The 25326-nt window shown below is 28.4% G+C and overlaps 2 protein-coding genes and 1 pseudogene across 3 annotated transcripts in view; 1 reads left to right on the forward strand and 2 right to left on the reverse strand.

Moving 5' to 3' along the window:
* LOC132929584 (ATP-dependent RNA helicase DDX54) overlaps window positions 1-25326 on the forward strand; it is a 142311-nt gene that overhangs the window by 4427 nt on the left and 112558 nt on the right. The window lies entirely within an intron of this gene.
* On the reverse strand, window positions 21-4659 carry LOC132930541 (acetyl-coenzyme A transporter 1-like; annotated as a pseudogene).
* LOC132930540 (acetyl-coenzyme A transporter 1-like) lies at window positions 14102-24242 on the reverse strand. Of its 2 annotated transcripts, XM_060996473.1 has the most exons (11): window positions 24128-24242; window positions 20732-20805; window positions 19612-19769; window positions 19345-19471; window positions 18937-19096; window positions 18708-18862; window positions 18417-18607; window positions 17886-18070; window positions 15457-15586; window positions 15102-15317; window positions 14102-14841 (listed from the first exon to the last, which is right to left on the reverse strand). In XM_060996473.1, exons 3-11 carry the CDS (start codon window positions 19705-19707, stop codon window positions 14665-14667), a joined length of 1437 nt encoding a protein of 478 aa, XP_060852456.1. In that variant the 5' UTR covers window positions 19708-19769; window positions 20732-20805; window positions 24128-24242; the 3' UTR covers window positions 14102-14664. The 2 variants fall into 2 exon arrangements, with proteins under 2 accessions (XP_060852456.1, XP_060852455.1); XM_060996472.1 differs by lacking the exons at window positions 20732-20805; window positions 24128-24242 and having other exon boundaries at window positions 19612-19956.

Raw genomic sequence — 25326 nt, forward strand, 5'->3', positions numbered from 1 at the left:
AGTAGAAAATACTTATTAACTACCCTAAAGCTTCTTTATTTAAACGATCTGAAGGATTTATAAGTACAATGCACAATGGATGTATAATTTAAAACAATAATAAATAATTTATGTTTAAGAGTAGTATCTCCAATGAGGCAATAAATATCCTTAGTGACTTAAACTATGTCGTATACAGCTTCAGGCGTTTGAGGCGAATGATGTCATAAGAAATGTTAAAAAGTTGTTCAGCAGCTGCATTTGAGTACAAATCTAGTCTATTCATATGTCTGTTAGAAAATTTCTTGATTTCGTTATGGATAAGTTATATCTTCAGATTGCGATGATTTACTATATTCTTGTTGAACCGGTATGTAGGAGTATGGTACAATTTTACATTTAACAATAATTAATAAATGATAAAAATTATTGTACAATTATAATTTAAAATCTCAATAAAGAACCTAATAATAATTATTGACATATAATACTAAAATAATAAATAAATGACAATAGATATTTAGACCTTTGAAATCTTCACCCGTTATGGCTTATGGGAGAACATAATAAAAAAATGTCTTTACATTAATTTTATTTTTCTAACCGGTAGGTTTTTTTTATTTTAACCAACCAATGAGAAGAATCCTTAGTTTGCATGTTCTTAAGGACACTTCTGAAAATACAAAACCAAACGATTCCGATTATGGTACATACAGCCGTTTCTACGTAATAACCGTTCACAACAACATTACATTCGCCTCCATTTGTTTCACCATACCTATATTGCAAAAAAAAAAAATAAGTAAAAATGTTATCATAAATTTAATAAGAAAAAAACGTTTTAAATATTTATTTTATTACTATTGAATAGTTTAAATCTAAATGAATTAAAAATAATGCCCAAAACATGTTTACGTTTTAAAAACTCAACGAAACAAATAAATAATACTGTTTATCTGTTTTGTCTATTTATAATAGTTTATTATAATATTATATAAAAATGTATATAGTATTTTCAATTGAAATACTTTGTAATTTTGTAAATTTTTCTTTTAATTGTGATTGTTACCGCAATCATAAACCCACACGTGCCCACATATAGGCCTCAGTTTCTTATATTTTAAATTAAAATACAATAATCAACTTGTCTGTGAAAAAATTTAACAAAACCATTTTTGAGAATGTTATCATATTGATACACACATATAATATTCTTAATTGTTGTCATTACCTGTATTTATCAATTATAAAAAATATATGAATTTCTTACGTTTTTTAAATTTAGCGTGGAGCAATTATTCTTGGGATCCAATGAACATTCTTTAAACGTGATGAAATCTATCATTTCAATAGGGACTGAAGACGTCTATACTATTCCCAAATTTTAAAGTGTGTTTAATAATGTCATGTAAGTACCGCCAAAACGAGAATCACTTATCCTAGAGAAAAAAGCTAATATAGCTACAGACATAGTGTTGAATATAATCTATTCAAATTAAATCACAAAGTTATTTACACAAATAAAATATTTTTTTTAAATTTATATTAAAATGTATTATAATAGTATTTGAATTATATTATGTTAATTTGAATTACCAATTAATTAATCAATAGTTATTACTCAGTACTCACATCATGTATTGCTAATATAAATACTAAAACTGCATAGTAATATATTGGAATATTAACAATCCCATTAACCTTTGTTATCATTACTGGTGTATAATAAATAAACGCCACAAATGAAATATTCCAAAGTAATCTGAAATTATATTTAAAACCACTTATATGTGAAGATAATTTATAAATGTATTTTATTTTTTTTTATTTTTTTACAAGCATTTGACAGTATTATAATTAATACAATGAAAGTAAAATAATGAGATTTAAATATATGTTTAAAATCATTTAAATCGTTTTACATTTTAAACAGAAAATACCTGAAACATAAACATGTATAAAAAATATTGAAGGATTCACCAAATAACATACGTATGCACTCTTTTTTATTCTTTAATAATGCACCTATTTAAAATCTGTAATAATTTTTAATTTTTTTACTAAATTCTCAGACCATATTTTTTAAGACCAATTTTATTAACGTAACGAGTCACAAGCTTATATTAACTTTTTTTTTAAAAGAATAACCCCCTTTAACTTTACTTTATTCATTAGATGATTTTTAGAACAACGAATGAACATTGGAAATTTCAACTTATCGTTCATAATAATAATGCGACTATCGGAACGAAAATTGCATTTAAAAAATCATGCATACTCGGCAATAATAACTATCTCGTCAATAATTTTCGCAAAATTGATTGAACTCGTGTATTTATTACTTAATATTCGTATAATAAAATGTACTACATGATCAAAAACATCTGAATAACAATTTTAAAAAATTAATAAAAATACTCGTAAATTATTACTTCAAATATAATAAGTAAGTATTTATGTATATGTACCTGATGGATGTTACTGTTATAGGAATACGTTTATCGGTTTTGGACCAGAAATGGATTTTGCTATAATAAGCGGCAAAATGATTTTTACAATAAACATTGTTGTGTATAAAACCATAATATTGTCTTTTGGCACTCCCGCGTCAATGAGTTTTAATATCGACACACTATCAGTCGCAGCATATCCAATCTTTAATAACATACAAAATGCACATTTTATAATGATTAAAACGAATAAAATAATAAAAATTGTAAATTGTCCTACAAAAATAATCTCAAAAAATGTATTAAACCATTATCACAACATAGTTATTTAGAGGTTCAAGGTTCAATATAATATAATAATATCGGTAAGTATGCCAATTTAAAATAAATAAAAACATAAGAAAACGGGTTATTTTAATTAATTATGTAACCGCCGCGAGTGAAATATTTAAAAACCCTCAAATAACAAAAAAATTGTAAGTAACTGAGTCTTATGCTTAAATAGATAGAAAAATAGGCATTAAAAAAAGGTATTACCTTAGCTGTCAATAACGATAGTGCTAATATTTGAATACTTGGCAGTTTTATAATATCCCATAGTAGTAAATAATTTTGAACGATGTTAAGTTTTACATGGTCGTCCTCTAATCTGTTATCTTTTTCTTTTTTAAAAATTGCAATCAATGTTGTTATTAATATAAATAGAATACCCCACACATAGAATAAACCTGTACAAATTATGAAATAGTAAATATTATTTTATATTTTTACAATCAATATTTCTTATTTTCCACTTAAGATCTACTAAAACGGGTTTAATTCGCTTACTTTTCATAGTGAACACTCCGCCCACGTCAGGTATAGTCCGTAAATACTTGTTGCTAAAGTTTTCCGACGTTAACAATACAGTAAACACAGAGCTTATCATTATACCCATCACTTGACCCGTCGAATTGCAAGTAGACGCATAGCCTACGTTATTCCTGTGAAATATCAAAATTAAATTTATTTTACTTATTAAAATTAAATTAATTCGAAATAATAAAAAAAAGTTAACTTTAACACCAACTTTTTTAACATTGTCAATGCCCAACCGTCAACGACTATATCTTGAGTGGCGGCCAAAATTTTCGCGAAGAAAAATACGAATACTAATTTCAGTATGTCCGGTTTTCGCGTTTCTGGCAACAGTTCGTCGATATTGTAGCCCACATAAATGAAGCATACTCCTGGTCAACACAAATGGTTCTAATTACAGACATCCAATACTATACATATGTACACTGCGAATATTATACATTAAAAAATAAAACATTACTATATCATTCAATTAGTGTTTTTAGAATATTTGGATACTTGAAATGCTCATACCATCAGTTGCATACGAATGCACCTAATACAAACATGTCTTAACTTAATCTAAAGAGATATTCATCACTCGTTTGAAGAAATTTGTATAACATTAACATTAGACATTTATTTTACTATACGCACCCATTAAATATTGAACCGGTACGAGCCAAGATTTTCGTCTTCCCATCTTTTGTACGTAGAGAGCGTCTACCAAAGGAGCCCATATAAGTTTTAAGCTAAACGGCCACGCCACTAAGCTGAACAAAGCCTACAAGAATAAACGATCACGTTCGTGTTATCACGGTGAATTTTATAAATTTGTAGATTTGGAAAAAAATGTTTTAGAAATATTATATTATCCGATCGCATAGATGGGCAATTTTTAATATCAAATCAGATATTTACTTGATCTTTGTAAGACACGTATTTGTTGCTTTGTAAAATTATCGGCATTGCTGATGAAATGCCCAATGGTATACCTTGCATCGTGTACAGTAACATCAATAGGAAAAAATTTAACCAATCTCCTTTCAAATTTGGCTTTTCAACCGAATTTGAATCATCTGCAACAGGTTTTTGTAGTTCATCTCCAAGTTTTGGTACAGTCATGATGTTAATTCTTTGTTATTTCACTCATGTGATGTAAGACAAATGAACAGTTGACAAAAAAGAAATTGTACGGATCGCTGCACTATTTGTACTAAAGAAAACGTATAACTAAACATATTTGATTTGAATCTTATTCATGATAGTTGCAAAACAATCAAAATCATATTCAATGCCATTAGATTAGTAAAAAAATACCAATTATATAACCAATACGTATTGATGATTATATTTTAGTAAATAATTTTATTTGAAAAAAGTCACAGGATGATTCGCCAGACATATCATACAATTTAAAATCTTTAAATATGTATAATTACAATATTTTAGAAAACTTACATTTTTTATTATAGAGTTTATGCATCAATATAAATGTCTGTTTCCAAATGAAAACTACCTTTGTATTTTAAATTTTAAAGCAATTATAAGGTAACTATAATTAAAGTAACTCAACTTTTAATTATTAATGTCAATTAAAATTAAAATTAAATATTAATTTATCATTATATTTAAATTCTAGTCATTAGAGGCATATTTACGTAGTCAGTATGATAGTTAATCTCGTGTATAGTATTTCTCAAAAAATTGACTTGGCGGGTCTTAAGTATACATAACTTAAAAGCATGAAGTGGAAAGGACCATGATACAAGAATAAGTGTCATCGGTCCTGGATAATAGCATCGATTTCATTATATTATTTTTAATATTCAATGTCATCGATACTGGCCAATTCAAAACATTGTATAATAGTCAATAAAGTAATTTTAAATCGATTATAATTAAGGTATATGAAACGATATATCTATCAGAAAATAAAAATATTATTAATGATAATATTAACATCTAGAATTGTACCAATGGTGTTTTGTTTGATAAGATAAGTCTATATGTTCACAATTCAATGGTTATATTATGCAATTTAATTTAATCACACGTGTATACTATAACTCCCTACACCGCCATAAGCTCAACTTAATGGCGTAGGTAGTTTTCATTTCGTCCGTGTACTGTATGCGTATTATATAATACATAGTCTGACCAAAAGAATACTAATTTTTCGACGTCAAATCTCCGCCGCTTTTCAAATTTATAGCAAAACCAGTCGGAGGGCCGATTGACCAGTTCTTGGCGAACACATATTAACGGCTTTGTACGACACATCATCTTCTGACCGTGACAAGTTGTGAAGTCGCGGTGTTCAAAAAGGCGGCAATTTAACATTCGCATCAAATCATCGATGATTATACCTATTTTTAAAATGTTTAAATAATTGAACGTCGAAGCGTATAACAGTTTCCTGTTTATTTGCTTTCTAAATTAAACGTATTTTTAAAATATACGTTCGTAGACGAAAAACCGTTTGAATAGTACAGATACACGCGATACTATACGTATACAATAATAATATTACCTAAAATATAAATAAAACGATTGGTTGTATCATTATAATATAGCCGAATTATAAATTTGTTTTTTTTTTCATACTTACAGTTTACATTATTCGTGTATATTTCACAAAATATGTAAATACGAAACGGTGTATTATATTTCAATTGCAAGGCTTCCGCCCGTAAAATAAATAAATATACAATACGACAGTGGCTGAGAGGGCTGCAGCCATCCCTGCTGAAATATTGAGAAAACTACAAATTCTAATCTTAAATTATATTTTACAAAAATTGATCAGCCCCCCCCCTTGAAAAAAAATCCTGGCATCGTCAGTGTATTACGATATCGTATAACATCATATAAACATTTTAATTACGTACAATTTATAAAATACGTAATACTTCGTTGGCCAACTGACAATACAAAAATATTAGAAAAAATAATATCGTATTCAAAAAAGTGGGAAAATAAAATAAATTTATTTATTTAAATTATCAAAATTAAATTTTTTTGCCATCTGGGATATCGTGTTCGCGGTACGACCGATCTCACCGTAACGCCGATCGTCGAAAAACAAAATGACAGATGACGACGGGCCTACCCGTTGACGTACAACTACTGTCGAGCGGCTTCGTCGTCGTCGTCGACGGTTTGTCGATAGTCTGTCGGAAATGCGCGCGTGATGGTCGCTCGTTCGACCGGGCGGCGGCGGCGGCGGTGTTTAAACTCCGGCGTCAGAGTAATCATTTTAATAATTATAATTATATTATACTATGGACGACGTATTGTCGGGAAACTGCAAATTACTCTTCCGATTCCGGTTGACGGTGATTCGCGCGCGGACAGGTAAATGCCGGTCGGAGTTTTGGCACCGCGACGACAGGGCCGGTTGCTCGAACGCGTAAACGCGAATACCGCGCGTTTGCGGCGCAGAACCGGCGGACCGGTAATCCGGGACGAGGCGGCCGCGGCGGGACGACGTGATCGCGTGACGGCCGATCGTCCGTTAGGTCCCGGTCTCGCGGTGGTCGCCTGTCGCCGCCGGCTGTCTGATCACCTCTTGCGTGCCGTCGTCGGCCGCCAGCCCCGCGTCGTCCAGTCACACTGTGCCGTCGTTCCCGTGCGAACACAACGATATGCTAAACACTTGCAATAATATGTGCGTACTCAGTGATAATTATGCTTATTATTGATAATATAGACGAACGTTACTTCACCTATTCTCTGTCGAAATGTTTTTGAACGTTGTATAGGTACATGTATATAGTACATATATCATCAGTGGCGTTGCGTGGAGCAGGGGTCGTTAGTGGTGTAAACAATCACTGAAAATTATAGATATCTATTTCTTTCGTACGACGCCAGCCTAAACGGCCACTATTGTGACGGTTTAAAAAAAAACGAAAACTAATTATACGTCTTTTTATGGGTGTGTGACACTTCTACAAATAGGCTATATCTTTTAAAACAATAATAATTTCGATAATCTAGAATTTCATTATTCGAAAGGCCTCGAAAAACCGTTTTTTTTTTGAAGGAGTAGATTTACAATTTTGAAACTTTATATCTCCGATTAGGTGTGTTGCCAGAACAATATACGCGCATAAGAATACGTTGAAAAATTCAATTTTATTTTCCTAGTGGCCCCACCTGTTGACGGTTTTAAAAAAAAATAAAAGTTATTCGTATTTTAAGAATGAAGAGTATTCGTGAGACAGTTAAAAATAGACTAAAACGTTTAACTGAACGTTTCCCTACCTTTTTTAAAACAACAAATAATTGTTATTGTTTAAAAATTTTACTACCCGCGGCTTTTAAAAACCGTTTATTCGAAAAAACTACATTTTATGCAATATCTGCAGGGTGAAGCAGGTGAAGGTGTAAGTTTTGAACCATGAAACTACATATCCGTGATCAGATGTGTTGCCAAACAATATACGCACACGAAAACGTTAAAAAAAGTCACTTTTCAAAAACGATTATAATTAGCATATTATATCAGACGGGTACGTGTAGATATATATGATTGTCGAATGCGCGAATAGTATAAACTAACCTAAAGCGACGAATAAAAACGCCGACTCGAGGAGTTCAAACATATCATAATCTGGTAAACACGTGCGAGAATAATCTTGATTGTTAATTTAATTTCGATTCGAATATAATAACAAAAAAATTGATTTTTTAATTAATAATTTTTATACGCCGTTTAAGATATATTATTATATATAATATAAAATAATTAAAATATACCAATATCGTTGATGTTTATCGTTTGCGCGCCGCAGAAATGACCGGACAGGAACACGGTGTGATTAATTATTACGCAGACGGTCGATGGTTATTAAGTCCAGTTATACGCGCGGCGGCGGTGACTTTATTATCATTATCACGACAATGTACTCGGCAGTGTTCTCGTCATCGCTGTGATCGCCCGCGTGTCGTACCGCAATAAGCGGTCGCTCGTCGGAGGCTGTCTCGTAGCCACCACCTGCGTGTCGTCGGTCGTCCGCGATAAGTCGATAAACAACGGCCGCGTTTGTACGGCGTCCCGAGCGTCCTCCGTATGGCCACCCACGCAGTCGTCCCGTTATCATTGTTGCCGCAGCCGCAGTAGGCGGAAAACCATTCCAACCATTTCCAATGCGATAATTATGTTATGGGCACCCACGCACGTATATGTGTGTGTGTGTGTGTGTGAGCATGGACGTCCCCAGACATTTTTCCATGGAGGGGGTGGGCAAAATTAATTTAAAAAATAAATGAAAATTTTTTTATACATTTTATTTATAGCATATTATTATATTTCGTCATTATTACAATTAGATATTATTATAATACATTAGTCTTTTTCATTAAATAATCCGATTATTATTAATGATACTTTTTATGGATAGCCGTGCGTTGACATTATAGTAACATAGGTAGACCTATTTTTAGAAGCTAATTTCTCATTGGGAATTTTATCAATTGCTGTGGAAATAACATTCCAGGGGGGGGGGGCAAGTGCCCCGTCTTGCCCCCCCTCCTGGGGACGCCCATGTGTGTGAGTGCGTATTTTGGATAAAAAAATCATAGTTGTCGCTGACCAAAAGGTAGTTTTGGAAGTTGTGTACACAAATTATAAAACGTCAAGATATTGTAGTAAATACGAAATATTCTGATAATATTATAATAACCATTAATACTAATTCTAGTATATTGACCTGTAAAATTAAAAACAAAAAAATCATAATAATATATTATCGATTACAGTGCGGTACATACGAATTCGTGTGAACTTATCTCAGATATTAGCATCGTTGCTTGAACTAAAATAAAAACAAGTATGACAGCTTTCGTAACACATCACGGACCACGCTGATAATTATTTTATTATTGTTATATATTTTATTTGATAAATTGCCGAGAGTATACCAAATCTTAGAGTAAAATCACTCATTAAAAAAACGATAGAAAATAATATTTTTGAGGGTATAACATATATCGATTTGTCTAAATATTGTCTCAAACGATTTAAACATTATTGGAAATTTATATACTTTTTTTTTTTTTTTGAAAGTCGAATATAAAATAAAATATAAAACCGATATATAGTTTTCTCAAAAATAGTATCCTTTATAATTATTGTAATAAGTGATTTAACTCTTCGACTATACTTAAATCACACTAATTTTATGTGAAAATATTTATCTGTTGCAGGTGGGGTCTGGGCGAGAAAATAATTTAAGCATGAAAATGGGGTGAGCATGCTTAAAAAATTACCTTATACATATATACAATATTATGCTAATATGAAACGTGTTGTGGTGGGTGGCGGCGCGGTGTGGATAACCTATTAGACATACGTCAATTTTATATACAAAATCCTTCTATTTTTAGATAATAAATAATTTAATTTCTAAATACACAAAATTGTTATTATTAGCATTATTGAATAATAATGCTCCTACAGGTTATAGTCTAAACATTTTTCATTCTGATGAGATATAATAAATTGTAACCATAATAATATTTAGAAAAAAGTTACAAATAGTTCGGCCACAGGCTTATTGTTATGAATTAATTTGGGTCCAGCCGCCAACGCCCGGGGCCATGGGGTTTTTCGCACCCTTAGCACTCCCGGTAGTTGCGGCACTAACTACATTAGTAAATTATATTACATCCATGCATCTATGGAGTTTGGGAAAATAACTAAACCAATTATAGTAGAATTGTTTGGAATTTCTATTTAATAAAACAAGAATGTTTAATGTAAACGATCTTTTAAAAAAATAAAATATTATCAGGCTGAATCAAAAATAATTAATTACGTTACCTATTTGTTTGAAACTATTAGCAACACAAGCATTCAATCAATATTATATTATATGAACGTTTTATAATAATATTTATTGGTGTAACTTAAATAGAATTCCTAAGCATTATCTTTAAAAAATGGATATGAACCATAATTTTGTAAAGATACTTAACTTTTTTTGCCTAAGAAAATGTCTGTATTGCGAGAGAACAAAAATATTCAAAAAGATTTATAAATGTACAGATTGTTATAAGATTTGTCACCGCAAGTGCCTTAAAAACTTCTTAGAAACAGAACAAAATAATAAACCTGCAGAAGTATTAGAGCTAACAGAGACAACTACAGACACTACGGTATAAAAAAATTTAATTTTTCTATTTAACACCTTATACCTATTTATTCGTTATGGTCTTATATTTTGAGACTTTCAATAAAAATTCTTCGACATTTCGTAAAAGTATGGACTCAGTCACTTAGAACGTCACTTATTGTGCGACACTACAGTTTATATTTATAAGTGTGGAAGTGATATGAATTTGTACGTACGTAAGGGGAAGGGTAAAGAAAGAAGAGTTTTACGTATGCATTTTTGTCTTTTAAAAAATATGGCGGAAGTTTTTATGAAATAATGTATACTTTGTGCGATTGTTACACAAATCAACAAAAAATAATGCATTATTCCACGTTTTTAACAACGATTTAGATTACATTATCGGAAAGCGCGTAACTTATTCGTAACATATTTTCCGTCGAAAACTACTAATTTTTCATCAATCTATCCGATCGTTGTACTGGCGCGATAACATTTCCGAAAATGAATTTGAATTCAGCGTTAAGTATACTTGAGATCGACCGGGCCACTTTTTCACTTTTATTCAATAATATTTGTTAAGAAATGATACAACAATTAATATTTATCGAACAATTTAAATCTAATTTGTGGAATTTTAAGGTTAAAATTAAAAAATATAAAGCAATCGATCTCAAATAGATTTCATGCCGAATTCATAAAGGTATATTTTCAGAAGTCTTAGGTATCGCTTCAATACAATGATCGGACTAATAGATAAGTAATAATGGGCAGTTTTTGACGGAAAAATTGATCGGCATTTAAATAGCCTCGAGAGGTTTTACATAAAATATACGTCTATAGCTGATCAGTACATTTATAGTTAATTTTCTTACGAAACAACACTCAAAAGTCAACATGTATAAAATATTTTACAAGATAATAACTATCATTTTTTAGTATAATTATCGTGTAAAAATAATATGATAAATATTTGTGGTAACGCCAGGCGTAACAGAAATAAGATAAAGCAATAGAGGGGACTCTTACTAAAAAAAAATTAATCCTGCAGATCGCGCTTCTAGTAAATAATTTACTATACCTGAAAATAATTCAATCATAATATTGTTTAAAGGATGTACACGACATGGACCAAGACGTAAACGTTATAAACGAGAATAGCGTTACTCCGGAAGAGAACAAAAATATTTTATCACCAAGCGTAATTGTTCAACATAACATACCAGAATTCGATCTAAACACAAATAATCTTGAAAAAGTTATGGACGAAAACGAATTAGAAGAAACGGTTCTGGACACAGATAACTCTATGCCGGAGCCAAATCTAAGCTAATCCAATTATCTACGGTTGTCAATAATTCTATCAAATGGCGATAGGATGAGCTGTGGGACGACACGATACTTTGCACTTGTTCTATGCGAATAATTATATAATGGATGATACAATAGCGATTAACAGTTCACACAATCAAAACATTCTCATCATCACAGCGACCTATAGTTTCGACTACAGGTGTCTGTCAAACATTTACAGATAGCGGTAATGGTGAATATGTTTTAAAAGTGTGGATAGATAATGGCGATTGTATCACCCGCGTCAAGGCGGACAGGCGCAATCATGCTACACCCTTGTCTTCCGTGACCCACCCCTATCACTGTAATTTGTAATGTAAACGCAACATTTTCTACGAATCAAAAAACCAACAGTGCGGATAAGTGATAATATCAAACAATTAAGATGCAGATTCCAGGTCGTATGCTATATTTTTTATCTAGTTTATTAGACTCTATTATAGCGTTAATATTATTTTATAATTGTAAATAAAATTAGTTATAAAAGAATAGATGGCCTCAGGATAAATGAAAAAAAGCACTTGCGCCCTCTCCAAACTCAGCGTTTATTAAAAACGATTAATTTTTATACAAATATAGACTAACTGATTTAACAGTTAATGACTGCGATTAAAGTGTGAATAAAATTAACGCTTTATTTGTACATGTGGATTAGGCCTTAACGGGGATACCACAATAAAAAAAACGCGCCAAGTGCAATACCTCAAGCTTTTAAACGGCATCCATACAATGGTGTCGTTTTATGTGCTAAGGTGGTGAGGAAACTTGCACAAAACCACTTTATACTTGTCCAATAAATCAATTACTGTGTTGTATATTATTATACGCATGTTTGCATGTGTCATTTTTAAGTATACGCTCATTGTTTAAGTCCCGTGAAATAGTTTGATATAATAATTGGTGTAATGACTTTTACTATAATAATTTATGAATTTATAAGCATAACATTATCTCTTTACATTGCTATATACATTGACTAGACAATTCTTAAACGAATAACGTAATAGCTTTCTATGAGAAAATATGTTTGTTTAAACAACAATAATTAACTCATGCAACGTTGACGTACTTTTTCACCTATAAAAAATAAAGCTCTATTATAAAATTTCAACCCAGACAAATGTTTTATGTACACTAGTCCACAACTGTTACTAATCTCATATATACAATTTTATTATATATTAATATAATATATTATATAGTATAAATATTGAATGCTATTTGTAACCTCTGCATTCTGTGCATTAAATTGGAGACATGTAAATAATGATATCATAAATTATTAAAACAATTTAAGATTAAATTTCGGTAAATTTTAGAATAGATTTTGATAATATTATAAGAAAATTAAATTAATCTAACTTTTTGGTTAAATAACAACATTATTTCAAAGAAATTGTTCAATGGCTTTAATATGTACAATTTTGTTTTTATAATCCATCACAATTCATAATATATTATACAAGTTGCGAGTATACCAAATCACACTATTGTAAATATAAGGCATTTTTCATATTCTAATCGCTCATAAAAATTATTTAATTTATAAATTTTAAAGATTTTTGTAGTAATTCAAGATAAAAAAAAATACATGTCACAATAAACCCCGTATTAAATCGTAATATATATGCAATCCTATATAGCCTCATACAATAGAAAAAAATATAGGTTTTTGAATTATTGTGTTTATACATTTATTATACAACTTAGTACTATGATAGTTTGAAAATTATTCCACAATATGAATAAAATACAGTACAAATTACTAGACAAATACTTATAATAGACATTAAATGTCTATTATTGGCTTATTTTTTCTGATTATTAGCTGTGATAAATAATTATTAATGAACGTTAAGTTTATATTTAAACATTACCGATAGTTTTAGATTTTGCTTGGCAAGTAATTATTTTCTGGAAAAACTAAAAAAATAGTTGATTAGATTTATTTATAGGAATGTGTAAAACGCAGTATAAACATATTTTATGATTACCGCTATTTATCAATTATATATAATATAACTAGTACCTATAGATAATAAATATATTATATTAGCCTATATATACTTTACTTTGCGGATTTATTTTACTATTTTTTAATGCATACAAATTCAATAATAATAATATAAGAAATACTTTTAATGAATGTTAAAATAGAATTGATTAAATTTAATCTACAGAATTTTATTAATCATAATAATAATTTCTATTTCATATTACTATTATTTAACTTAAAACCCGCAAAACTAATTATAATAGATACCTATAATAAAATCATATATTTAAAAATAAAAATATATATTTGGGAAAATGCATACATAATTATTATTTAGTTAAAATGACTATAACAAAAAAAAAAAATATGTTTAATATTGTTAATATATTTTTCATTGATTAAATCATATTATTATATAATATACATATTATAATGTTTTTAATATAAAATAATAATTATAATTAAATTGTCATACAAGTTATAATTTAATACAACTCGTTTAACATTTAATAAATACTGTAATATTATCTTTCAAATTTGCTATTTATTATCAGACCACTTTATTAGTCATGGGTATTATTTTTTTAAGGTTTGTTATTTACAAATATCTTCAGATTGCGATGATTTACTTTATTCCGGTATGTAACCGGTATGTAGGAGTATGATACAATTTACAGTTAACATCATCAAAGTTAACAATTTACAATTAACATTTAACAATAATTAATAAATTATAAACATTATTATACAATTATAAATTAAATTCTCAATAGAGAACCTACTTAATAACAATTATTGACATTGTAATACTAAAATAATAAATAAATGACAATAGATATTTAGACCTTTGAAATCTTCACCCGTTATGGCTTATGATGGTCTTATGGGAGAAGATAATAAAAAATTACTTTACATTTATTTTATTTTTCTAACCGGTAGGTTTTTTTATATTAACCAACCAATGAGAAGAATCCTTAGTTTGAATGTTCTTAAGGACAATTCTGAAAATACAAAACCAAACGATTCCGATTATGGTACATACAGCCGTTTCTATATAATAACCGTTCACAATGACATTACAGTCGCCTCCATTTGTTTCGCATATCTATATTACAAAAAAATAATAAGAATTTTATCATAATTTTAATAAGGACAAATGTCTTATTAAATATTTATTTTAATACTATTAAAAAGTTTAAATCTAAATAGATTAAAAAAAATAACTAAAAAATGTTTACGTTTTAAAAGCTTATAACGATAAACTAATGTTGACATATAGATACAAACATATAATAATATTCTTAATTATTGTCATTACTTATAATATTATATTTATCAACTATAAAAAATATATAAATTTCTTACGTTTTTTAGATTTAGTGAAGAGCAATTATTCTTGGGATCCAATGAACATTCTTTAAACGTGAGGAAATCTATCATTCCAATAGCGACTGAAGACGACCATGCTGTTCCCAAATTTGAAAGTGTATTCAATAATGTCATGTAAGTACCGCCAAAACGAGAATCACTTATCCGAGAGAAAAAAGCTAACATAGCTACAGTCATAACGTTAGATAGAATCTATACAAATTAAACCACAAAGTTATTTATACAAATAAAATATTTTTTTTAATTGATATTAAAATGTATTATAATAGTATTTGAATTAATATTATGTTAATTTGAATTACCAATTAATTAATTAATAGTTATTACTCACATCATGTATTGCTAATATAAATACTAAAAGTGCATAGTAATATATTGGAATATTAACAATCCCATTAATCATTGTTATCATTACTGGTGTATAATAAATAAACGCCACAAATGAAATATTCCAAAGTAATCTGAAATTATATTTAAAACCACTTAAAAATGAAGATAATTTATAAATGTATTTTATTATATGTTTTAATTTTTTACAAGCATTTAACAATATTATAATTAATACAATGCAAGTAAAATACTGAGATTTAAAAATAATATGTTTAAATCATTTAAATCGCTTTACATTTAAAACATAAAATACCTGAAATTTAAACATCTATTTTTTTCTTTTATAATGCACCTACTTAAAATCTGTTTATTTTTTTTAATTTTTAAGTATACTAAATTCTCAGACCATATTTTTTGAAAACGAGTTTTTAACGTAAGGAGAGTCCATCCTGTGACTATCAGAACGAAAAATGCGTTTAAAAAATCGTGCATACTCGGCAATAATAATTATCTTGTCAACGCTTTTCGCAAAATATATTGAACTCGTGTGATGATTGATGAATACCGGCTAAGTATTGTATTACACTATTTATTTACACGAGATTTTTCAGTTATTATTCAATACATAGTATTTGCATAATCAAATGTAATACTTGTTCAGAAATATTTGATATGTGTATCTTATTTGAATATCTCGAACTTTGAATAATAATAAAAAAAATTCGTCACAATAAGCAAAATACTCCATTAACATTTTTAAGGCCAATTAAAATCGTCTAACTCAATGGGCGAATAATTTCCTTATCCGGTCCTAAGTGATACAAAAATCTTTTTTATTTGAAAATACGTTCTTAAGATATATTTGAAAAGTTCAAAAATAAGATTTTGAATAATTAAATAAAAAAGGGGCATACTTGGTGAATTTCCATGTATATAAATCTGTGTTAAAGAGACGATAATATTTTGTGCATATTATATTTGAGAAAACCCAAAGAGAAGATGACGGGGAAAATATATGCTAAAATATATATGTGAAATAGAAGGACAGTTAAAAAGACTGTAGAAAGATATCAAATTATCAACATGATATGTTCAATTACATCGTGTGTACAATTATAGAAAATAAAGAAGATTATTTTAGGAATGCGGAAATGTAAATAATAGGACTGGAGTAATATATTATGTAATCGAAATACTAGAATATTTTTTTAGAGCTTGTGTCTGGAAAATGAAAAGTATATACTATAGAACTATAGTAAAAAAATGATTTAAATATTTAGGAAAGCAATAAAAAAAAAAAACAGGAAATTCACCTATACGTGATTAATATTAAACTTAAATTTAGGTTAAAATTTATACTTATTTTATATAGTTTAATAGTACTTATATAGTTTATTAAAACTATTGGAAAGTTCATATAATTTGATTTTTAGCTATAGTAAAATAATTAATGACTTTTGATATATATTATATAAGCCACAAAACAGAGAAGATTACGAACATTTTCAATATTTATGTTTATTCGTAAATACTCGTCGAAATAAATACGAGTCCGGAGTCCTTATATACACCCAATACTTGCGGTGTCTTCGGATCAATATTCTAAACACAACAATACTTAAATGCATGTTTTTATTTTCAATTAATGAAGCCCCAATGGGTGTCAATGTATTTTTAGAATCAACATTTAGATAATCATGTGTATTTGTATGCAGTATATTACCTTGGTACAAGTGCCATAATATATAAGGATCAATGAAATATGTTGACACGACAATTTCGTCAATACTAAATATTAATTAACTTTCGATATATATTTAGTAGGACACAGTAGGAGACACTGTGGCCATATAGTTTTTGTAAAAGAATGATTAAATTATGTAACGTATAGAAATATCACTATAGGTATCTTATAGATTTATGTATACACAGAAATCATGATATATTTTGATAGGTACGCATACTTGTTTGCCACATTCCAGTTATAAGTAGTAGGTATATTTTGTTAATAATAACCGACTACTGGACAAACATAATATTATTCTTATGACTTTTACCGTCGTAAAAGAAGGTATACATCGGCTATATAATCAAATCAGATACAAAAAGAATCCTATACACAATTTAAATGCTATGCAAGAAGCAAATAACTAGGAATAGGCACTTGTTTTTTTTATTTTTATTTTGTTACCTTCGAAACGTAATGCTAACCAGTAACCACAGTCTGACCCAATTATCAAACGGAACATTGGAAGATGACATAGTCGTAGCCAAAATGTGTATCCACTCATTAGTGATCATTAATTATTGTGGTTTAGGTATTTTAAAGTCATAATAGAATTAAAAAGTAAACACAAATTATTTGTATTTATTAAACTGTCGAGTAGTTATGTCTTCAAATATGATAAGTAAGTATTTATGTATATGTACCTGATAGGTGATGCTGTTAGGAATACGTTCATCGGTTTTGGACCAGAAGTATATTTTGCTATAATAAGCGGCAAAATGATTTTTACAATAAACATTGTTGTGTGTATAACCATAATATTGTCTTTTGGCACTCCCGCGTCAATGAGTTTTAATATCGACACACTATCAGTCGCAGCATATCCAATCTTTAATAACATACAAAATGCACATTTTATAATGATTAAAACGAATAAAATAATAAAAATTGTAAATTGTCCTACAAAAATAATCTCAAAAAATGTATTAAACCATTATCACAACATAGTTATTTAGAGGTTCAAGGTTCAATATAATATAATAATATCGGTAAGTATGCCAATTTAAAATAAATAAAAACATAAGAAAACTGGTTATTTTAATTAATTATGTAACCGCCGCGAGTAGAATATTTAAAAACCCTCGGATTACGTGAAAAATTTAAATTAAAAATTGTAATTAACTGCGTCTTATGCTTAAATAGATAGAAAAATAGGCATTAAAAAAAGGTATTACCTTAGCTGTCAATAACGATATTGCCAATAATTGAATACTTGGCAGTTTTAAAATATCCCATAGTAGTGAATAATTTTGAACGATGTTAAGCTTTACATGGTCGTCCTCTAATCTGTTATCTTTTTCTTTTTTAAAAATTGCAATCAATGTTGTTATTAATATAAATAGAATACCCCACACATAGAATAAACCTGTACAAATTATGAAATAGTAAATATTATTTTATATTTTTACAATCAATATGTCTTATTATCCACTAAAGATCTACTAAAACTGGTTTAATTCGCATACTCTTCATAGTAAACACTCCGCCCACGTCAGGTATAGTCCGTAAATACTTGTTGCTAAAGTCTTCCGATGTTAACAATACAGTAAACACAGAGCTTATCATTATACCCATCACTTGACCCGTCGCATTGCAAGTAGACGCATAGCCTACGTTATTCCTGTGAAATATCAAAATTAAATTTGTTATATTATGCTAATTTTAAATAATAAAAAAGTTAACGATAACACCAACTTTTTTAACATTGTCAATGCCCAACCGTCAACGACTATATCTTGAGTGGCGGCCAACATTTTTGCGAAGAAAAATACGAATACCAATTTCAGTATATCCGGTTTTCGCGTTTCTGGCAACCATTCATCGATATTGTTGCCCATGTAAATGAAGCATGCTCCTGTTTTACACAAACAGTTTTAATTAATCAACAACTGCAAATATGTGCACATTAAAAAATAAAATATTGCTATGCCATTCAATTAGTGTTTTTAAAATATTTGGATTCTTGAAATGCACGTATGCATCAGTTGCATACGAATGCAGCTAATATAAACGAATAATAACTCAATCTAAAGAGTTACTCATCACTCGTTTGAATTAAATTAAATTTGCATAACACAGGGATATTTATATTAATATACGTACCCATTACATATTGAACCGGTACGAGCCAAGATTTTCGTCTTCCCATCTTTTGTACGTAGAGAGCGTCTACCAAAGGAGCCCATATAAGTTTTAAGCTAAACGGCCACGCCACTAAGCTGAACAAAGCCTACAAGAATAAACGATCACGTTCGTGTTATCACGGTGAATTTTATAAATTTGTAGATTTGGAAAAAATGTTTTAGAAATATTATATTATCCGATCGCATAGATGGGCAATTTTTAATATTAAATCAGATATTTATTTACTTGATCTTTGTAAGACACATTTTTGTTGCTTTGCAAAATGATCGGCATTGCTGATGAAATGCCTAATGGTATACCTTGCATCGTGTACAGCAACATCAATAGGAAAAAATTCAACCAATCTCCTTTCAAATTTGGCTTTTCAACCGAATTTGAATCATCTGCAACAACCGCGGGTTTTTGTAGTTCATCTCCAAGTTTCGGTACAGTCATGATGTTAATTCTTCGTTATTTAACTCATGTGATTCAAGACAAACGAAAAGTTGACAAAAAAGAAATCGTACGGATCGCTGCACTATGCCTACTAAAGAGAATGTAAAACTAAACGTATTCGATTTGAATCTTATCCACGATAGCTTGCATCACAATCAAAATTATATTCAATGCCATTAGATTTTACGCTAGTCATAGTAGAGTAGCTTCAAAAAATACTAATTATATAACGAAATACGCATTGATGCCTCTATTTAATAAATAATTTTAAGTTGATTGAATTACAAAAATCATAGAATGATTCACCAGGCATTTCATAAAAATTACATTTTTTTATTTTAGAGTATTATGCTTCGATATAAATATCTGTTTCCAAATGAAAACTACCTTTTTATTGTGAATTTTAAAGCAATTATAACCTAACTATAATTAAAGTAACTCAACTTTTAATTAATGTCAATAAAAATTAATATTAAATATTAATTTAACGTAATATTTGAATTTTGGTCATTAGACGCATAACTATGTAGACGGTATGATAGTAAATCTCGTGTATAGTATTTATCAAAAAACTGACTTGGTGGGTCTTAAGTAACATAACTTCAAAGCATGTAGTGGAAAGGACCATGATATAAGAATAAGTGTCACCTATCCTGGATAATAACATCGGTTTATTTATATTATTTTTATTATTCAATGTCATCGTTACTGGCCAATTCACAACATTATATAATAATCAATAAAGTATTTTTTAAATGGATTATTGAAATTTATAAAAGTTAAAATAATATACACAATATATTATTATAGTCGAAATGGGGTTTTATATTTACAATACTATACAGTACATTATATTGGAAGCATAAGAAACTTTAGATAAGTTAAATATATTTAACTGAAAATACTGTACCAAGATAGTATACGCAGAGCCAATTTTACTTAGAAATCGTATACAATACAATAATCTCCATTTATTTTACACATCTGGAATGAAAAAAAAAACAATTACAATTTGATTAATGAAGTTATTAATTGCATACTTTATAAATTAATTATGTCAACAGTGAGAAATCATTATATTAAAATCTACAAATATACATTAAATTACTAATGATTGTTATTCTATAACAGACAAATAGGTCATATTATGATTTAAAGCTATCATATAAAGTAAGTTAAAAGTTAAATAAAAAAAAATCACTAGCCTGTGCAAATTCAAAATGTTAGATAAAAACACCAGTTATTTTTTTTTTACTGTATGATAAACAACAAACCTATAAGAAAAAAACGTTCTATTGAATTCTTTGTAAACCCGTAATAAATTGTTCAGAATTTAAAATACATAAAAAATATTAGGATAAAAAAAATAAACATTGTATTATTATTATTAATAATTGATTTCTCTCTAATTGGTTGTAAAGAATGTCTTATATTTTTTTAATTGGATAAATAATAATATAGCTCTTATAATTTATTGAACATTCTTCGAATTTCAAAAAATCTATCTATTTATATGAAATAAATATCAGTCTTAGACAATATAATCCCAAATTTGAAAGTGCATTGAATGAATAATGTCATTAAAATCGGTCGAATAAAGCAAATTTACTCACTCTTATAACGATTATAGAACCTATAAAGTATTAAAATATGAATTAGGCAATTTAAAATCAGTATATGAATTTATACCTACATCTTATTCAAGTGAAATATTAGGTAGAACTATTTATTAACAATTTTGTAATAAATTTATAGGTTATATTCAGTTATAACTAATTCTAACTTATTAGTATTTTCGTCCATGAAACAAAATACACATTAGGTACTTAATATTGTCAACACGCTTTATTTATTATAAATATAAATACTAAAACTACATAGTATTATATTAGAAAAACTCTAAATTTTCATAAATTTTTATATAATTTATAAACAAAACAAATGTGAAGTTCCAAATTAATCAGAAATATATAAATAAAATAATTTAAACAGATAAAATATATACATTATACAATTTTAAAAACGAAGAATAAAAAAAGGTATCTAATATGTTTAGTTAAATTACCATAAGTTATAAAATCTTTATAGGGTAATTTTCATTATTTTTATTAAAAAGTAATTACCTGCTGGGTGTCATTTTTAAGTATGCGCTCATTAGTTTAGACACCAAAGTGTAATCATTTTCACTTATTTGTTTATTGATTACCTTATAACTAAAATATTGTCTTTTCGTATTTCTGCTGAAATGAGTTTTTAAATCGTCAAATTACTGTCAATTATAACAATTGCAAACTTTAATCAACGACTAAAATTAATAATATTATAAAAATTTGTATACAAATAATCTTTTGTGTATAATTTCTATGAAATGTTGTTACAGAAACAATATACATCAATGCCATTATTGCATTCGTCATTAGATTGTATAACTTTAGATTGTCAATAATTATAATTATAGTTTTAACTTATGTGTTATGAGATAAATATTCATAGTTGATGTATTGATGTATTATATTTATATTAAACCGAGTAGACCACATAGGCTACGACCCAATATTTTTAATTTATTATTTAAAATAAATAAAAATATAATAGTTATGTGGGTTATCGCGAATTTAAATTTCAGTTAAAATAGAAATTTCATGTTTTGTTAAAAAAAAATTATTAAAAATATGAAAATTATGATTAAAATTATAATTTTGAACTTTTGAAGGTAATCAGGGTGTTGGCTGGTGCAAAGTCACGCAAGCAACCGGTATCAAAAATTAAAATTCAGATCTTGCTTGAAAATCATAAAAAAATTACTATGGATACGAAAGAGTTACGAAACCTTGATTGAGTTAGTGACAACTCTTACGGTTAAACTGATGCATCGCATTACGAATATTGCATTACAAAAACGTTACATCAATCTAACCTATCAAAATTCTGTCAATGTAGCGAGATTTCTTGTTGTTCATCTTCTAACTGCGGTACTTGTTTAATCTTCTCATTACTGATACTATACACAAAATTCACATATACTAAAAACAACGAAAAAGAATAAAAATATAGTTATGCCGGTCTTTGCAGTTTTCGTACCTATATTGAAGTATAAACGAACTAACTTATTATACTCAAAAAATATTCAAAACTAGACATTTTTAGCGATGGCAAAAATTTTCTAATGATGTTTACACTTAAAATGTGGGCATTGGGTATATCGTCGAATGAATCCATAAAAATTACAATGGCTATAACAACTTATAGAATAACATGTGATTGTTATGTGTATATTATACTATTATTGTAGATAAATTAAACATAAAATTGTTTATCTATTGAAAACATGTAACTACATAAAAAAATTACATAATCGTTATAACATTTCTTTACAGAAAAATACTATAATATTTGTATATAAAAAAATATTAATATTATTAATTTTATTAAATATTAATATTATTATTTTTACTATTTTTATTTCGTTCATGTACTGTATGCTTTTAATACAACACATAGTCTGACCCAGTGGCTGTTACGAGGGGGGGATGGGGCGATCGCCCCCCTCCCCCTTCACCCTTGGGCCATATTTTTTACGTTATTTTTATATTATAAAATTGAGCATAAAGCTGATACGTTTTATTTTTTTGATATTACTAATAATACATAAAGCATTAGTCGGTGAAATAATGAAAATAATGGGTCTCCAATAAATTACAGGTTACTTAAAAATAGGTAATTTAACTTTTAAAAATTTTTCCCCCCCGTGAGTAACCTCTGAATCTGCTACTGGACTACTGGTCTAACCAAAAGAGTACTAATTTTTCGACCTCAGATCTCCGCCATTTCTAAAATGTATAACAAAACTAGTCAGAGAATCGGTTGACCAGTTCTTGGCTAATACGTAAACAGTTTCGTACGACATATATTATTTTGACCATGACGTGTTGTGAGGTCGCGGTGTTCAAAATGGTGACAAAAAACATTAACCAAATTATTGATGATTATACTTATTTTTAAAAATTTTAAACAATTGACCTGATCATTTTCAACATAAATGGCCATGGAACTATACTAAAAAGAGCCTGCAACAAAAAAAAACGTCTTTAGTATTCCGATGGAGTATACAATTTCATCGACAATATTTAATCGGAAAAGCAAATATTTTACAATTATTAAAATTAAATCGTCATTTAAACTTGGTCTTTACAAGTCATGTGTTTGTTGGTTTGGATAAGTATCGTCATTCATGTATATAAATCTAAACCTGCTATGCCTCGCATTGAGTATAGTAACAGTGATATAAAAATGTTATGACAATCACCTTTCAAATTCGGAACATCGACTAAATTCGAGTCATCGACTACTATCAATGCTGAAAGATGTTCTTGTTCATCTTCTGCTTGCGGTACCGTCATGCTTACCGTTTACACACACTGCACGCATAACACTGAAAAACTAACAATAACGAACAATTATAAAAACATATTTACGTATACCGATCACTGTAATTTTATACCTATATTGGATTAAAAGCAAACAAACGGGTTATACTCTTTGAATTTTATATTAAAATATTCAAAATCGTCTGTATTTCTCAATGATACATATAATTGGCAATATTACGTTAATTAGGTGCCAATACAGAAAATGATTATAGTTAATCAAATATATAAATATCATTTAAAAATAATTGATGACTTACAATCGTTATGACTAGGTATTATGTGTATATTCAGAAACATAAACCTATAAAAAGACTTAAATTCAAAAAATAGAAGACCATTTAAAAACCCAAGCCAAAAACTTTCATAGTTCAGTGCATATGCAGAAATGCAACAGAATCAACAGATGGATGCACTTCATTTTATGTATCGTTAAGATACAACACAACGTGAATTAAAACGGGATCATCCTCGCGAGCTTTTATGTTATGTATACACATAAAATATTCAAAACTTCATTATTACACAAACCCTTCTTTTAAAGGCACTTTTACTATATTAAACACTCTCTTATATCATATTAATATTATTATCATTAACTAACCAGCGTGTGCAGAGCATATTTTAAGAATTTTCGACTAAGTGGCACTGTAAGCATTGTAAGTATTGTGGGTGGACGTGGAGTGACGGAGTCCGCTTTCTTTTTTCTTTTTATTTTAGCATACCTCTTCTATTTATTTGAAACGGAACACTGGAAACGGAACATTTGATATGAATTTGTAAATCATCAGTTTTTTCTAATGCAAAATATATCTATAACCTATAACCTATAACAATAATATTTGTATATTTTTATCAACTATGAAAAAAAAAATTGGTTAATAATAATGGGTAATTAATATAATTGATCGTTAGGCTGCGGCGACCACACATAGACCTTTTTTCTATGCGATCGCTGCGATCCTAGATATTGTGAACGTGACTATTTTTCACATTTTTTATAATAATATATAAAAGAAGATGATGTAAAATCTATGAGAGTTTTTCCGACAAATTTGACAATTCACTTTGTAACAGC

Source organism: Rhopalosiphum padi, chromosome 4 (genome assembly GCF_020882245.1).
Source record: "Rhopalosiphum padi isolate XX-2018 chromosome 4, ASM2088224v1, whole genome shotgun sequence".
NCBI lineage: Eukaryota > Metazoa > Arthropoda > Insecta > Hemiptera > Aphididae > Rhopalosiphum > Rhopalosiphum padi.

What these genes read in the sequence shown, in the direction of transcription:
- LOC132930540 (XM_060996472.1), bottom strand. Translation starts at nt 19,821, where the DNA reads ATGACTGTACCGAAACTTGGAGATGAACTACAAAAACCCGCGGTTGTT. An exon ending in GCATTGACAATGTTAAAAAA is followed by an intron (nt 18,863 to 18,936) that starts GTTGGTGTTATC and finishes GATATTTCACAG; the next exon opens with GAATAACGTAGGCTATGCGT. An exon ending in CGGAGTGTTTACTATGAAGA is followed by an intron (nt 18,608 to 18,707) that starts GTATGCGAATTA and finishes TAATTTGTACAG; the next exon opens with GTTTATTCTATGTGTGGGGT.